The sequence below is a fragment of the Dermacentor albipictus genome, chromosome 3 (assembly GCF_038994185.2).
Source record: "Dermacentor albipictus isolate Rhodes 1998 colony chromosome 3, USDA_Dalb.pri_finalv2, whole genome shotgun sequence".
NCBI classification, from domain to species: domain Eukaryota; kingdom Metazoa; phylum Arthropoda; class Arachnida; order Ixodida; family Ixodidae; genus Dermacentor; species Dermacentor albipictus.
In genome coordinates, this window is record NC_091823.1 from 83,911,799 (window position 1) to 83,929,524 (window position 17,726).

The 17,726-nt window shown below is 43.0% G+C and overlaps 1 protein-coding gene across 3 annotated transcripts in view; it reads right to left on the reverse strand.

The window, feature by feature from the left end:
• The window catches only part of LOC135898896 (tudor domain-containing protein 7B-like), a 95,391-nt gene extending 77,887 nt beyond the window's left edge, over window positions 1-17,504 (reverse strand). The window contains exons 1-9 of one of the 3 annotated variants that reach the window (XM_065428102.2): window positions 16,990-17,504; window positions 16,397-16,493; window positions 15,647-15,752; window positions 14,686-14,797; window positions 11,796-11,963; window positions 9,187-9,430; window positions 7,345-7,575; window positions 1,804-1,880; window positions 438-568 (exon numbers count right to left, since the gene is read on the reverse strand). In XM_065428102.2, coding sequence (XP_065284174.2) covers window positions 438-568; window positions 1,804-1,880; window positions 7,345-7,575; window positions 9,187-9,430; window positions 11,796-11,963; window positions 14,686-14,797; window positions 15,647-15,752; window positions 16,397-16,487 — 1,160 coding nt within the window. In that variant the 5' untranslated portion in view covers window positions 16,488-16,493; window positions 16,990-17,504. Of the gene's footprint in view, window positions 1-437; window positions 569-1,803; window positions 1,881-7,344; window positions 7,576-9,186; window positions 9,431-11,795; window positions 11,964-14,685; window positions 14,798-15,646; window positions 15,753-16,396; window positions 16,494-16,809; window positions 16,928-16,989 lie in introns of those variants that run through there. The other 2 variants (XM_065428104.2, XM_065428103.2) reach the window with 2 other exon arrangements.
• Window positions 17,505-17,726: the final 222 nt, after the last annotated feature.

Consider the following 17,726-nt stretch of genomic DNA (forward strand, 5'->3'; position numbering starts at 1 on the left):
ATGAAACGATCAGTGACTGTATTTGTAAAAAACTATCAGCCTAGATTCGAATAAATATGGCATATATATATATATATATATATATATATATATATAAAAAAACATGTTTCCCTGAATTAAAGAAAGTTCAAGTTGGCAAATCCTGTATGCTCACTTTGTAAAAAATGAACTTGCCTAAAATCTTCGAAGATGCAGCAAAATTTCTGACATCATAACACAATGTCATTAATACTGAAATTGAATACACAAGACAGCAAGGAAAGTTTGACTTTCGATTATGATTTTTTATACCTTTCTTGACATGCTGACATGTTTCCAAAATAAGTTAGATTAGACTCGCTTATGGCATTACTGTGCCTTTAGAGAACAACCTGTGTGGTTAAACCCAACCTACAGGCAAGAGCTAGATCCATGCCAAAGAAATCGCCTCTACTTACTCAGTTGTGCACACAACTCTCGAATCCTTGACAAGCTCTAGCCAGTTCTTTGGTACCGACTCCTTGTACTGCTCCTGGTACATCTGCGGCACGACAGTGCTCCAAAGGCCGTTGCTCTTCTGCGACACTAACTGGGAATAGAAGCCACAAATTTGGACATCGACAAAAACAAACCCCCCCCCCCCCCAAACATTTGTGACTTGCACCAACTGTTGTGTCATTACACCTACACAAAGATGCTAGGAACATTCCACAAACCAGAATTTATGTTAACCTGCCAAACTCAGTGTCATTACCACCTATAGAGTGAGGAATTGAGGATATTTCCAAAGCATAATGTTATTTTATATGCGCTTTGCAGCTGCTACAGACTGTTTCTTATGTTCGATAACAGCAGCGAGCCTGCAGCCCCAAGAAACTTCCGGTCACATGCTTTATCAGCCTACCATGCTGGAATAAAACATGCATTTTCAAACTGTATTAAGTTTTCAGATAAAAGAAAGATACATAATGCCTCAAGACTAATACTTACAATTTTTTGTTTAACTTAGAGCAAGATAGACATGTAAAATTCTAATTATGTGAAGGGGAAAACTGTTAAATATGTTAAATATCTGCAGGCTTCTGCTTTAACGCACTCCTGCTACTCACCCTAGTCTTTCTTTTTTCACTAAATTTGGTGGACTAGTTCAGTAGGCAAACACAGAAGCGGTCCAGGGCCTAGGTTTGAAAGCAGTGAAAGGGCATATATGGCGCAGTAAACTGTGTCACTAGTGACAAGAATTCTTTCTGTGGCATGTGCGGCAGATCAACACGGAGTACAAACGCTTGGCGAATGACCATGATTGTCATTTCTTGCCGTGGTTTAAATGAATTTATGTGTTTCGGACGCTCCAGAGGCTACCATTCACACACAAAAGAATGGATAGGACAATTTAGTTTTACATTTGTAACCTACATATTAAATAACCCAAAATGTTACATACAGATCAGTCCAGAAACCATGCTTACAGTGTCCTTCATAGACAATCTATGATCCCTGGATATAAAACCTCAAGAACTGCATGCTATTTGCACAGATGCACTGAAATAATTTTCCCTAAGTGCTTAATATTTATTTTCTACTTTGCCATAAATTCCGTGAAGCATAAATGTCTCTTTATATACTAAAACTGTTCATTAGAAAGCCTCAGCACCTTTTGTGTTATTTTGCACTTGTTACATTGATTTATACTGTGCAATGCCTTGCACAGTTCACCAGCTTCCAAAACACAATGAAGCTACTAACAAGAAATGCTCCAGGACACAAGATGCCAGCTAGGATAGTCTACGGTAGACGCAATAAACATAACTGACTAATTCTAACCTCTTTAATTCGACCGACAAAATCTTCGACTTGCTTAGGTGTCGATACACTGGTCTCTTGCATCTGGCTCTGCAAACCTGCAAAGGAGAAGAAAAGTTAACTGCAACAAAAACAACAAATGCAACCAGTATTGTGCAATACTTGTACAAGGTGATTGCTGCTATAGTAAGACATGGTTCAAGCAACATTGAGTGAAACAAATGTGCCTGCAGTGAACACTGCTGCGCACACAACCAGCCTTTGCCGCTGGGCACTTATCCAAGGCAGTTGCTCCGCCTGGCCCAATAATAGCTCAGAAAGAGCACAAGTGCAGGGAGCATGTTTTTCATTCAACAGCGAAAGGATTAGTAGCAAAATAGAATAACACGGAACTGAAGTAATGTGCAACGAAGCATTAGTTTGAAGAGAAATATGGTGACTTGCAAGAATGCGAGGTGAGGTTTTGGAGATAGGTACCAGCACTTTAACAAGAGGATTGTTTTGTCAGCGTAATACTGTGTTTTTTTTTTCTTGTACCTTGCTTGAATGAACACTGACACACACTGCACTCTTAGTTATGTAAAAAAAAAAAAGGAAGACATGCAGCCTTTCTGCAGCATCGTGTGACAGCATGAACAAGCAGCAACCTTTTGAAACTTTATACACACTGCACTTACGTTCCTTTCCCATGCCTCTGACAAACCTTTACTTGCATCCAAAGTGCACCTGGCTCATCCTTGACATTCCTTGGGTTACTATTTTGTTTGTGGGCAAAGTTAAACTTTATACCTCTGGTTGTAACGTTAAAGGGCTCCTTACCAGGTCTGGCAATGTTGAGCTAAGTGGAGTGCATACAATTACACCACTACGCACCACGAAAACAGCTGCCATGTGCCCTTCTCCTTGTGGGCGTTGCACTCCCAGCTGGAGAACTGATGTAATTCGCACAAGTGTGCCTACGTAATTTGCAGTGCTGCAACGTCCCTCACAGTGACACTTGACTATGAGAATTATTCAAGGCAATAGCAATTATTTGTTTTATCTGTTGCTTCAATAGATTAAGTAAAGTTTAGAAAAATAATAAAACCTACAAACCAAATGTCTGTGTGTCCTTGTTTTTGTTTGGTACTTCCAATTCGTCTGGTTGTTCCCATGTTGTGTAATTGCGAGCACAGACAACAAAATTGCAATCTTCTATTGTGTTCCATAGCGTGATCTGCTTGCGTCTACAGTCGACAACTGATGAACTCAATAAGGAACGTAAATAAGTCAAAATTAGTGAATGTCCGAAAAACTAATGTATCCAAAAAAGATTATTTTATTCACGTTTTAGGGCCCTGTGCAAGGAAGAAGTGGTCGATTCATTGCTTCATGCACTTCCGCTCACATGAAACCAAGTCCCCCTGTATTTTTGCCAGTTTGGTGTTGTTTCTGTACATCGATGCAAGGACTGCTAAGGCTCGAGTCTGATCCGCATGTGAAAGCTCCGGAGCACACTGCACATCATCATCATCCGAGTTAGAGTCGCAGTTCGACAGTGGGAGAACTTGCTCAATAGTTTCATCGTTCAGTTACACTGCGCTGTCATCTGCAAAGTCTTCAGATATAACGGCCGTGCGGATCAGCATTTGAGCTCGTTGTACTAGGGGGCAGTTCATGCTCTTCAGTTGCAGAGCAGGACTCATTCAAACTGCGACTCAAGACTCATTCAGAGTTGGACTGCGAGGGCACTGTTGGTGCCATTTGACGCGGACTGTCAGTAACTTCACGAGAAAGACTTTTTGGAGCCAGCATAGCGCTATCTAGAATGCATACTGCACAAACAAACAAGCCCAAAATGGCACAACGCTGTTTGAATTCAACAAACAAGAACGGGCCATGCGCGGTGGTGCCGGAATGGATGTGATGATCATGATGTTGATGCAACCTCACAATTCAGACAAAGCCTATAAGATTGGCATTTTCAGTTAAATCTCTGATGTGTAGTGGTGCGACCAAGGCAAGGCCTCAGGGATTACTACCTAGCGAGTAATCTCTGAAGCCATACTTTATGTCTCGTCGAGGTTGCCAGAGGAAATAATGGGGGCTGAGTCAGTGTTCGCTACAGTCATGAACCGAGTCCGAATAATCGGATATAGATAGTGCTGGGGGCTGTCCGAAATAGCGGTAATCTTTACACATTAAGTCTACGGGGCCATTGGTTGTGCCGCAAAGCTGTCCAAATTACCAAGCATGTCTAGACAGGGTGTCTACCAAGTTGACATTTCCAAATTCCCTGAGTTTTCCAGGTTTTCCCTGAGCACCTTTGCAAAATTCCCGGAATGAGCCAGAACTTTCTTTTATGTCAAGAGAGGCTGGACACCATGCTGCCCGACGCTGTCACTCTCTAGTAAGCATGTTGACACAAAAAAATGGCTTAATCCAGTTGGAATAGTAAGGAGTAATATCTATTTTATTTAACAAGAAAACAGATCGAAGGTGTTAGTAAAATGCACAGCGAAAAAAATGATAAAATCGATTCCAAATTGATTCGAACATATTCAAATACGAATGAAAAGGAGATGCATACATAAGTAAATATTTTTGAATATGGGCTATTTCTATCAAGTGATAGCAAGCTCATCGGTATGAGGCGTCAACCTCAACTGTCCTGACACACTCTCAGCCCGTACAAAACCAGTGTTGGGTTTCACTGCTTTAAAGAGTTTATTTTTGTTTGCATGAGGGATACCTGCATCTCGGTGTCAGCCAACAGTTTGTTTTTTGAGCTCAAGCTCCTTCAAAGAGGCGGCGGCACGTTTCCTTTCCCGTTAATTCCTCAGTGCGTCGGTCCTTTCTGTTCTCATCCTCCTTCTGCCATGCGTTCACCCCACGGATCATTTGAAGCATCCTCTTGATCAGTTGTACAGTCAACATCCGATTTTTCGGACTTCCTTGGGGCCGCAATAACGTCCGAAAAATTGGGCAGTTTGAAAAAAATGAATGCATGTTTTTTACTGCCCTTAAGGGCTCAAACTGCCACAGGCATATTCAAAAAAGCTCTGAAGGTCTGTCGGTACACGTATACGGCTCCGGCTGCCAGTGGATCTGCATGCGAGAGCGCCGGTTTGAGGCGGCGAAATAATCAAAACAGCAGCGGTGGTGGCTTTGATTAATGCCATTTCGGACCTGCAGTCATGGCAAAATGTCCGGAAAATCGGTCGTCGAAAGGTTCTTGCATCTGAAATTTCAGACGTTCTGATACATTGACTCTATGGGGTACGTGGCGGTGCCGCGAAGCCATCCAAATTATCAGGCATCCAGAAAGTCGGTCATTGGCTGTACACTGGCAACTCCTCCAACTGACGACAGAGCATCAAAGACGATTCATTACGATTCCTGTCTGTTATTCGAGCCAGCATTACCACGACTTTCGATCCTTTCAATCAACAGCTAATTTTTCCTGATAGACCCACGAATTCCCCGAGTTTTCCCCGAGTTTTTCCTGACTACTCAAAATCCTTGAGAATTCCCTGTTTCCCGGTTGGTAGACACCCTGAAATCGCCGCCCTGTTTCTGTACAGTATACAAAAATTTAAACACAAACAATTTCAAAATAACTACAACCCTGTGCTTTTGTGGCCTAGTGTTTGAGCCAGCTACCATATTTTGAGAACATTGTAATGACATATTGACACACTTTTTCTCCTTTGAACCTTGTGAAAGCCTGGAGAGCTATTGAAATGCAGTGGAAGGTTTATTGAATATTGTGAGCATAGCCAACTGTGACATTCTTGACTTCATTGCTCCTTCCTTTTTTTTGAACATAAAGATTTGCATTTGCCCTTTAAATTTTTCTTGGCATCGTCCCATCAGACACACACTTTGGGGGTGAACGAATTCCAATAATCAAGCTAAAAAAGTGAGAAAGCCCCGACCTGCACTGTACCTAAAGAAACCATGACACAAAGATTCACCAACGATTATGATATTATCTAAATTTGAGTGCCACTCTACACGCGTTTTCATTTCGCTACATATTGAGACAAAGAAACGCAGCAGAGTCAGCAATCGTCAAAAATCTGATCTACGAGTCAAGCGTGTGAGCTTTTATACATGACTCGTCAAAGCTTCCAGTGTAATAGCTGGTGCCGTTTTGCTTCCAGAAAGTACTACAAAATTCACATTGCGCATACAATCCGATTACAAGACAATCGCAAACCATGACAATTGAAACAGGTGCGAACAAGGCAAAACCAAGCAAACCAAGCAAGCATGAGTGAGAGCTGACGCGAGCAGACGATAGTACGAAAAGAGCGGTCCGGCTGAGACGAATACTATGCATCGAGTAGTCGGGTGAGTCCGCATGAAACCATTTTCTTGCGCGCATGTCACTGGAGGGTTTGTTCTCATTGGTGTCCACCGTTCGCAGTTCGTGTCTTTCCTCTGCCGCTCCAAGTTCACACCTGCATGTTTTGCAGTTGTCCTCGTTCACTCGGTTACGCTGCCGCTGCTGCCCCTCACCACAAGAACAGGCCGTTAAGAGCAGCGCAATAATATAAATTAATAAAATAAAAGCCTGACTTCGGTGCACAATGCACTCGGTGACGAAGCCTGAGGCACCAATGAGTGAAATGCTTAGCCACAAGTCTGAGGAGTCCGTGCATTTTGTTCTTGATCACCGAGTCCAAGGCGCACCGACGCACGAAATGCCTAGCCACAGGTCCGAAGACTATGTGCACCAGGTGCATGGCTTTGTGTCCTGAGGATTGCACGTGCCATGTGCTTAGTCACGATGTCTAAAGCAGCAATGCTCGAAAGGCTTATCCATGTGTCCGAGGATGCCACGCACCGAGTGCTTGGTCATGAAACCCGAGTTGTCGATGCTCAGAATGCTTAGCAGCGGATCTGAGAGGCCAGTAATGGACTGATCAGTTGCGCTTCTGTGATGTCCGCATCGAGCCCAATTTAGCGAGATTACAGCAGTTGAAATGTCGAGTGCTTGAGAGGTGCAAATAGTAGACAATGCTCCTTTTCAGCAAGCACCAGACCAATGGCGAAGCATGCTGCAGTCACATGGTGGGCACGGCCGATCAACGACTCTGGAACAACCTGCATTCATTTGCTTTTTGTGCCCTTGTTTCTGATGGAGGAGCTAGTTGAAGCGGCAAATCTGAACATGAAGAAATGCAATCTCCGATGAGACCAAAATAGCGGTGCTCAATAGCACCGTACTGGAGATATTGTGACTTAATAAATGCATTTTTCGTGATGCCTGTGAAATTGTTTGCCACCTTCGCCGATACAACAAATTCGTTAGAGCATTTCTACGTGTTCTTCAGAGAAGATATTTCGGAATATGATAGAAAGAGAGTTACCAAAATTAAAAACATGACTTTCAAAAAATTTATTTTTTGACCATTTTCCGCAATGCGAAAGCTGCATCCCCCTTTAATTTCGGAGCCCAGCATCAGTTAGAGTTAAGTTTTTCTAGGCTAGTAATCACATGAAAAAGCGCTTCTTAGTACTGAAGGAAGGAGCAATTATAACAGCAATGAATGCAGTGATAAGCAAGAAACTCACCGTCATTCAGACCAAGGAAGTAGACAGCCTTGCGTGCAGCCTCCTCCTCAGCCTCTTCCCGTGACTCTTTCTCATCCGGGTATGAGTAGAAGGACTGTACATCCACTTTCAGCGTTGCCAGCCACACCAGGGGACCCTTCTTTGAGCTGCGGCTGCTCAGTGCACTAAACGACACTGTGACGCCCCGGCTTTGACCGTACTCCTCCACCAGCTCACGGCAAGTCTTGGGGGCTTGTGAAAAACAAAGACGGCAAGCACTACTATATAGGGCGGCTACCACTTTCACTGGGACCATGTTACAACTGGGCTTGAACAGACTCATGGAGGCCACTTGAAGTGGCAGAATAAAGTGTAAATATGCAAGCAATGAGTATATTGCAACATCGGTTGCTATGTTTTGTTACGTGTTATTTTGTCAGCCCGGTGAGAAATTCCAGAATTTAGAGCATGCAACATTTAAACAGTTACTACAGGAAAATCAAATGGCATATATTGGGATGAGAATTGCTGGAGTTTTAAAAATGTATATGTAGCTACAGCAGCGTCATAAAAGTTGCTTGATTATCACTCAAACGTTGCGAGTAGCTCATTAACACTTAAAGAAATCTTGAAAAGGGCCATTTGAGGGGTTGCAGAGTGCTTTCAAAATCTGTGAACAACTGTGAGAAAATGCTAAGAATTAGCTAATTGAAACTTCACGGAGAGATGGAGGAAAAGTTCTATAAAATTTTATAGTAGTTCTAAAATTTCTCTAGGCCAAGAAACATTTGGCAGAGCTTTGAGTAGGCTGAAATAGCACGAGTGCTCGTGGCAATTGCGCAGTGCAGGTTAGAATTACACCTGCAGTTGGCAATACGGTTTCTAACCGCCCAAATTTTGCAGCACAGTACTGACTTTTCAGTAAATGTCCCGAGCCATGACTTGACTCAGTCAGGATGGCCAAATGTCGAAACAATGTTGTTTTTTCTACAGAATAACAATAAATAGACGAGATTTCCTTTTTTGCAATGCCTAACAGCTCAGTTGCACAGTCTTTTTGTTTTTATGCTTTGTTATGCTGTCATAAACATTAACGCGGTTTCGTTTTGACCTTGGTTTTAGTTGTGTTGCAGGTCATAATCAGTCCAAGTACCTCTATTTGTATTGGTAGCTGTATTAGCCAGGGAACTATAATGCACCTTTTTTGTAATAAATCGCAACACGATAAGACTAAAAAATTAATCTGACTCTGTTACACATACAGACTAGTGAATCCTGGCACTGACATGTTCAGTGCCAGGGTCAGTGATTTTTGGAAGCCCCCCCCTCCTCCTCAACTCCACGTTTCCCCCTCCTTTTCTCACATTTCTTGAAGCATACTTATCCCTAACACTCTTATAAACAAGACAAACTGAACAACATAAATACAATGGCGTGACACTGCACTGTGAACAAATATATGTATTTCAAATGACGTATTTCAAATAATACTGCGAACAAATGGACATACAGAATTTTTTCTCTATTAGGTTGCCTTTCTAAAGAAGAAAATTACACCAAATTCTAGAACACACTGTGAAATAATTTTGTGTTCTACATTACACCTTCTTTTTTGCACTGCCTGTTTAATTCCTTTTGGTTGTATTGTGCTACCTCCTTGAGTTCTCAGTTTCCCAATGTGCCGCATGCAAACAAACACAGACACCAGACTATGTCAATTTCCATTCGCTGTTTTTTTTTTTTTTTCAATGTTTCCTTCATGCCTGCCAGATCTTCTGCAGAGAAACAATAATCTGGAGGCAAGCCTGTGCAGCACAGATGCTGATGTGCAAGAGCAAGAGGGCTCTTGGCTCACACGCTTACCAGGTGGCGTGGCCGGCGGTGTGGGCAACTTGGGAGGTGGTGGAGGCATCGGCGTGGCTGCAGGCTGCAGTGTCGAACCATCAGAGGCTGTTCGAGGCATGCGCAGGGGCGCCCTTGACACAGGCTCCCCGACACCATTGCCTGGTGGGCTGCTGGACCCCAAGACAGGGGAGAACCCATTGCTTGGCCGCTGCCACCTGGGAGGGACCTCGTACTTGAAGCCAGGTTTCGTAGATGGCTGTCTCTGCACATAATGATAAGCCAAGGTGACATGAGGGTAGCATAACGGGGCAACTTCTCACCATGGCAAATACCTTCTGCGGAAGCCCTCAAGATGGAGGAAAGTTCATGACAGGAAAAAATGCCATCCATCCGACTGCAGCACAAAGCTACAAAGAAAACCCAATACAGGTTTCTGGCAAAGAAAGCTTCGCATTTGAAGGATAATTTGTCTTGGTGTCTTGAAGAAAGTGTATCACGGGCCCCTCCTTTTTTCTTTCCTTCACTGTTGTGATTTCATAGATGCGGAGGAGCCTTTGTGCGGGAATGACCGCAATGGCATCTCAGGGTATGTGCTCCCATTCAGCCGATGTTGCCGTACCCGACGGTCACTTCGTGCATGTGTCACACAGTCATCTCACGTTCAGCTGTATTGGGGGGCAAAGATTCATTAGACATGCTCAATTTTATTGGGTATACGAGATGTTATCACGACCATTTTTAGCGGCTTAAACTCTGTTTAATAAACAATGTTCCTAAACTATGTTCCTTCTCTTTGGTTTCAGGACATTGGCTAACGTTGTCCTGCCATCAGGGTTTCCCTACAGTGGGCAGCAGAGGAAATGCCGCCCACTGTTCTGTTTGAACACACAATCTTTTGAGGGGAGACTCGACAATTGAATTGTTGATTTAATCAGCTCCTCCAATTCTTTTATCCTTGTTGCAATTCTCACAAGTTCCTTTACCACGTGAGAACATATTAGACAGAAATTTGAAGTAGAAGTCGAGACAATTTCACTTGTCTAGTACAAGCTGAGCATTTCCTTATCCTGGCGACAATTGTCTATTGTGGCAGGCTGTGCCGGTGTCTCTAGCTTCTTTCATTATTGCAGGCAAAATGAGAAGCTTTTGAATGCACCAATCAAAATGGTGAAATGGTTGTATCGAAAAAAGAAAGAAAAAAAACTTAACATATTTACTTGCATAGTGATCGTACTTCTTTTTTTTTAAACTAGTGATGCAAATTTAGGGGTACGATCATTATGCGGGGTTAATTTTATGCAAATAAGAAAAAATTCAACCTGTTGTCATCCCGCAGCAAATGCGGGTTGACAACAGGTTGACAAACAGATGGCTGCCGCAGTAACAGTGCGGGACATCAAAACAAAAATGGCAGCCGATGGAGCAAGCCGAACACGATTTTGTTTCTTCTTGCGAGTACATTACGTGCATTGAAACAGTTTATTCCATATCAATAATGAATATTATGATTAATATCAGCAAGTTTGCGGCAATAATGTAGCCATGTAAACTTTGAGGGGCCGGAAACAGAGATAGACATAGAAAGACGTGGCAGGCATGCTACGAAAACTGTGGCACTTGTCTTCACTACAATCCTAATATGGCACGTTTCCGCTAAGGGTGGGCAAATCTTCGCTGTATTACAAGTGCTGGCATATGAATAGGGTACACTTCTAATGTATCAATGTAAATGTGGCTATTGTTGTTTCCGCTCGCGATTAGTTGTATGCCAGACGTGAAGTGAAGACGAGTAGTCCAGTGACCATGCCAGCTACTAATAATTTTCATTATGGAATGTGCCTGCAGATATGCCTTTCTTTTTTTTCCCTGTCACACGCGATATGGGGGGGGTCGACTTACATTCGAGTCGACTTACAATCGTGTAAATACGGTACGTAAAGATATTGTGTTCACAACCCCCGAGGAGTGGGATAGCACATACTTTTTTTCAAGTTTGCACTGAGCATACATCCTGTAGTGAGATACATGTATTATTTATTAACAATGATTTATCTTTAGACAGAGTACACAAGTGGCAGCAAACTTGAAACAGCAGAGTCACAAGCAACACTGTTTTTAGACCACAGTGACTTGTTCCACAACTTTGTTCTTGCCAATTTCGACTGTTTCTGAATAGACTTGCTCAAAGCAAGTACCTCTCTGGTATATGGCATCTCGCACTGCCACAAGAGGGCAGCCCCAGTACCACCACACTTTCTGTTTTGGACGCATATTTTGCAATCTCCCGCTGCCCCATCTTTTAACACCTTAAATACTCTTTTGCAAGTGGAACTTGTAATTCATAAAACTCGATATAACATCTGTAATATCTTAGAACAAGCCGAAATTCGTAAACTGTATTGAAAATACGAGAGCATATTCAACAAGTGCCTTTTGTAAAAGGAAGTGTGTTGTTTACTTCGCTCCAACAAGCATAGCTTATCATAATCAGCTTTCACCACGCTGCACTCGCATTGAGAGGTTGGCAAATGCAGTTTGCAAAGTATCTGAAACCAATTTCACACGCCCTATACAAAAGTAAACTGAAGCAGCGTATGCTAAAAAATTATTCATCAGAGGGCTCTCACCAGCTGTGGCAGCCCTCTGCCTGTCCCACGATGAGTCCTCCTAGGAGGTAGCGGCATGGGGCTCAGAGTTGCAGCTATGGTGGATGGCTTCTGGCTGTCCAGCCTGCTCTGATAGCTGGCGAACCTCACACTGGGCCCAGTTCTGGGTGCAGGGTGCCTGCTTGGACGCTGCAAGGGTGATAAAACATTAGATCTGAACATGGGGCAATTATGGGCAGCTTTGAATCCACAACAAAGCTGAAGCCTTAAAGAAGCACTGACCTGACAGTCTCAACTTTTAATGTCTACTGTTAATAAAGGTCCAAAAAACGAAACAGTAGAAAAATGACTGGCAGGCTTAAGAGTGCAATGAATAAATTACTATAATAGCCTTCTATGAATCAGTTTCAGTTCTTTCTATTAACCTAAGAGGTGACTGTGTTATGGCATCACGATGCATAACCTTGGTCACGTAGGAGCAGAACATAGCATTTTGGGACTCACATTGGCTCACTCACTCATCTACTATGCTACTACATCAGGCAACACAATGAGTGAAAGAAAAGTTTCATGGTAAAGATCGAGAGCCAATCAACTGCAAGCGATGAAATGTTTCATGGTGGCCCTCAGTAGCCTTTACTGACAATATGGCACACCCCTCCCGCTACGGTAGCAAAAGACTGTTGTTATGGCGAGGAATGCGTTGTTCACGAAACCCATCAGTTTGCTACAACTTCAAATTGAAACCATGAAGCAGTTTTTACAGTGCCAAGTGCAATGCCTAAAGTATACTTGAAAGGAAAATTCAAGCACCTTCTCCTTCACTATGTTTCGATCCAGCGTTGTTTAAATATACAAAACGGAAAACTATTTGCTTCGTCAGTACTTAAGAGAGCCTCGCAACCCTTCATAAGGGGGACACCTCGAGCCTTAGATATTTCACTTGATTTTTTGCTCTCCACCGGGGAATTATGATATCTTCAATATGTCCCATACTACTAATAAATGATGTTTCGGCTTCTTTCTGGCTGCAGCCATAAGGTCCAAAAGGCATACTTCACTAAAATATTTGGGCCGAGCAGCCTGCGTCAGTTTGCCAAACGGATTCGTCACGTATTTTGCTCAAGTAACAAACACCAGTAAATTGCTCAAGTTAGTTTGAGATGTAGCATGGAAAAGGGATTATATATTGGTACATTCCTTTTCGTATTCTGCAAAGAGCTGTAAGCCTCAATTAGCTTTACTTCAAATTACCGCTACTTAAAATAAACATGTGAAGAACCGCCTAATCTTGAGAAGCAGTTAAAGAAGCAAGTGGTGCTGGAAGAATCTAAACTGCAGTGTTGGTTAAGTCCTTGTGTAACTGCTGAGCGTTTCTGTGAAGAATTATTTCATTATTATACCATGAACCACTTGTCATGAGCAAAACTGTTTTAGCAGATTAAAATTAAGGTAACTGTTGTAGAAGTCATATAGCCAGCCCTTGTGGCATTTGCAATGTGGCAGGTGTGGTAACATAACTGGATCCTTATATATGCTAAATTTTTGCAGTTGTCAATCTGCACATAAAAAACCCGCAATGGGCTGGACTGCGCTCCTTCAGCTGGTACTCTAGCGTTGCCTTTCAGAACTGTATTATTGTCTAAGAAATAAGCTCTCTGAATAAATTTTCGCGAACGAAGACGTTGCAAAATACATTTGAGATGACCACCATAAGTATACAAGCAGAGGGAACAAGAGCGAACAAACGAAAACACTGCAGAAAGCGCCCAGACACCACCCGAACTGCAGTAGACGACAGGTGCAAATCTGTGCCCAGACGTCACGCGAGCGGAGCTCGCAGCGAATCTGTAGTTCGTTCTCGGGGCTAATAAGACTGGGTATGATGACTTTGCTCACTAAAAGCAAACAAGAGTGCAGCGCACATTTCTTCGGCATGTGATACTGTGTGGCAGCTGCAGCAATCACAGGAACAGAGCAAGTCAACATATCATGACATCGTGACGCATCCACGTGGGTGCTTGCTATCTTATATATAATAAGATAGCAAGCACCCATGCATGCACTTTCAATAATTTACTAGAATACTTGTTTCTATGTGCCAGTTTCAGTTCTCAGGACGTGGATGCGACACGAACGATGTCATGATATGTACATGCCGGAAAAATGTCTGCTGCACTCGCGCGCGCGTGTGCGTGCGTGTGTGTGTAAATATAATTTAGAGAATGTGGATCATCATTTACAGCAAAAAATTTCAAGTTAGAACTGCCGTGTCAATACTCCCGTATGTACCATACCATGCATGGCACCTTTCCATTGCCTCCCACACTTGCCAAGCAAAAGTTCACAGCTCTCAGTGCCACACTGTAGACAACAGGGAGTGACAAGGACTCTCAGGTTGGATGAGCAGCTCTAGTCTTCCAGAACAGGCAGTACGTGAGCACTCATTGAGCTTTTTCGATTTGTCATATTGGACTGTCCAGGACTGCTAGCGACGCTAAATACGCAATGTTCATTTGCTGAAAGCATCACCTTGGGCAGTCCAGAACTGCCAGGGATGGATAATCATAAGAGACCCATTGTCTGCTACATGGTAGCCTAAGCACAACAATGCTTGACCACAGGGTGCCAATCTCCGAGGAAGTACTACAGATGACCTCTCTACATTCTCTGCCGCATGGTAAACACACCCAACAATTTTTGAATGATGGTCTCTGCCAGCTAAGCAAAAGTGACATGTTTTCACAATGCTCCTAAGACAGAGTTTGTAATCTGGCAGTAATTTCCGTTCGTTAATTTCTGCAGTAATTATTGTTCGCTACAGGGACAAGAATCTACAAGTACACTATTTCCTCCGTGTAGTTGAGTTTGCTCGAAATTTGAATAATAAAGTTCTCCTTCGAGTGCTTACCCTGGCTGGCTTTGTTTTGGCAGCTATCTTCTGACCAGCAACAAGCTGGGATACATGAGCAGTGGTGGGTTTGCACACAGGTTGCACAATGATGGTCCCATTGTCAGCTGACCTAACAGCAAAAGGTATGGATTAACACAGACATAATTTCCCACAGATATACATCAGTTGACTAGGTAACAAATCAATACAATAAACTAAAATGAAAATTTAGCTCCTATGCAGAAAATATTTAACCCTTTGAACAACAGGGACATGCTCAATTTATCCAGATATTTCTTTCATTGGAATCAAGAGACATTGCCTATCACATAATTTTAATTTACAAGCACTCCCCATTAAGTCAGAAGAAAGAGTCTAAGGATGACGAACTAGCCATACATGCACACCTTTCTTTCCATACAGTTTTTTAAAGTGTCGCACTCCAGCAGTACAGTGCCGCAAACCCGTTTTGAAACCTGCTAGGTATATGCAGCCTTCAAGCAATCTCAGAAAAATTCAAGTAGAGGTAAACAGTCACACCCAGCTAAGAAACCATTTAAAAGGGAAAATTTTACTGGAAAGTATTTGTAGCTGCACAGGTTCATGCCCTTCTGGCATATGCTACACGAACAAAAACATGGTAGCCACCGCTACCGCAAGGGCATGCAGTTGCTGCATTGCTGGTAAGACCAAAGGTGCACTGTAGTGAGCACAACTCCAAGTTTCACTTGTGCTACTGTGCACACTCATTATAGGCGTACTTTATGACAAAGCCCTTGTGTTGAGGGGGTGAACAAACACTGCATTGTTAAGTTATAGCCAGTTAACTGAACTCGTATGCCATGCTATTTGTTTCAAGGGCTTATAAGCCAAACTGCAAATTTCTGACACGAAAACATGCTGAAACAAAGCTAATTATAAGACCTCAAGAGAAGACAAATGTACAAACCATACAAAAAATATGAGAGGCAACACTCACTTCCGAATAGCAGCTGTGTCAGGAATGCTCTCTATGTAGTCAATCAGCTTTTCAAAGCCAAGCATTTCGAACGGTATAGGGCTGCCAATCAGAACTGTGTATTCTTCTGGAAAAAGTAATGTGACCATTCTGTTGCATTTACCAAATAAACAAACAAGGTTATCTGTATTGTCTTTTATGAAGTGCTGTAGCAAGAAATTTGAGCGTGGTATGTTAAATAAGCCAGAAAGCATGAAGAGCTCTGTTGCCTTTTAGTCCGACAGTAACAATGCATACATTTTACAGGGTGCAGAATATGCGCTCCTTACAAACTTACAAGCTAGACATTGAAAACCACGCCACAATGTCTCAGCATGGAACTTCATTTTTTTTTTTCATGCATATAGTGCCACATTTGTGTTGAATTTAGGAGCTGCAACACCAACACACGGGCGCAGCACATGCCCACAGGCCACCTCCCCACCCATTCCCCTCCGGTATTCAACATGTATGAATTGCAACATTGTTGATTGATGCTTCCACGCGCTTATGTTCCGTTGGTGCCCTGCTACCTCAACATATCAATGTTCTCAATACACGCCTCTCGAAACAAAATATGAATGGTCGTAAATAATGTGTCGTGGAAGTTTCGCATTGCGAGGACGTGCAGGGCGCGCACGCCTTCAATTTACCTTTTTTGGGCAGGAAAGTAAAAGGCAATTAACTTAGAACACACGGCACTGAACATGCGTACAGATGCGTTCATCTTACCTTGCAGTTTTGAGAGCGGAATTCCGCCCTTTTCGCAACTGAGGACAGAGTGGAGACACGTTTCGACTTCTTGTTTCTTCTGAACCTCCATTGCGCCCTAAAATAGATGAGATAAAAAGAACGCATAACCAAAACAAACTAGCTGTCAAACAACTCGACATCAACGCAATTTTAAACCTCTCGACAACTTTTCGCATATCAATGACAATGTAAATCAATCGTGGCACTTTTCGCGTCCCCAAATTAAGTTTGTTTGGCAGCAATGTGGAATGTGGTGTAGACAGATGCGGTGAATTTGCTAGAACCGACTTGCAGGCGGTCCAATTCACAGTACCGACCAAATGTCGTCGGATGCGTTACAAACCATTACGAACAACAAGATTCGACGCGAATATACTATAGTAAGCACTCACTTGAGCCCAGCGTTAATGCATCAGCGGACAGGCTGATGCATAAGTTCAAGAAACCGATGTGCCAATCAAGGGACGCGGAAGCATACGTCTACAGGGACGTCTCGCAAGACGCGAGGTCAACGCCACTTTGACAGCGGCGTGCTTGCGTCAGAACAGCCATTGAATGATATCTGTACTCACCGATATGCGTTAATCCCGTGTTGCGTACAAATAAAGAAGCTGCTGGAACATGCTACACCGCTAGGTTAGCGTAGCCGCTGTAGGCTTACAACGCGCATAGTTGAGACCACAGAGACTCGAAACCCTTCGAGGCTCGTTCGTCCGTTTTCGTCGTCGTCTTCTTTCTTTCGTGTATCGTTGTGTGTGCGTTCGCCTCTGTGAGACTGAAGATGTTAAACAATGGCTGCCAGCGTGTCGGCGTGCGTACTTTCGAAGAACGCGACGTGTAACCTTGAATAACAGCAGTTAACGGAAACCGAAAGTAGCCACAGGCGTTCAATACAACGTTGCCAATCTTTCAACAAAAGGTCCCCAGCCAAAGTCCTAAATGTACCCATATGCTCAAACAAATTTCCTGCTTGTCCCTAGATCATGGTGGTCCACAAATCGCCGCTAAGTTAGCGAACTCAACAGCATCGGCACACAGAAACCATGTCAAACTCTCTTTCATTCGGTTCTGTGTGGTGAAATTTCTTGTTATGTGCACTCTAGAGGGACGTGCATATAGTGGTGTCCAAAACTCGACACCTATGATGGCGTATTTTTGACGCTTAAAATCATAACTGTCGCATTCAACCACCAAAAGCATTTAAATCTAGAGGACGCCACCTTGCAAAAACAGAATTTAGACATAACGTATTTTGTTTAAAATATTCAAAAAAACGTTTCTTTTTTCTCGTTTACCCCTGCACTCTTTT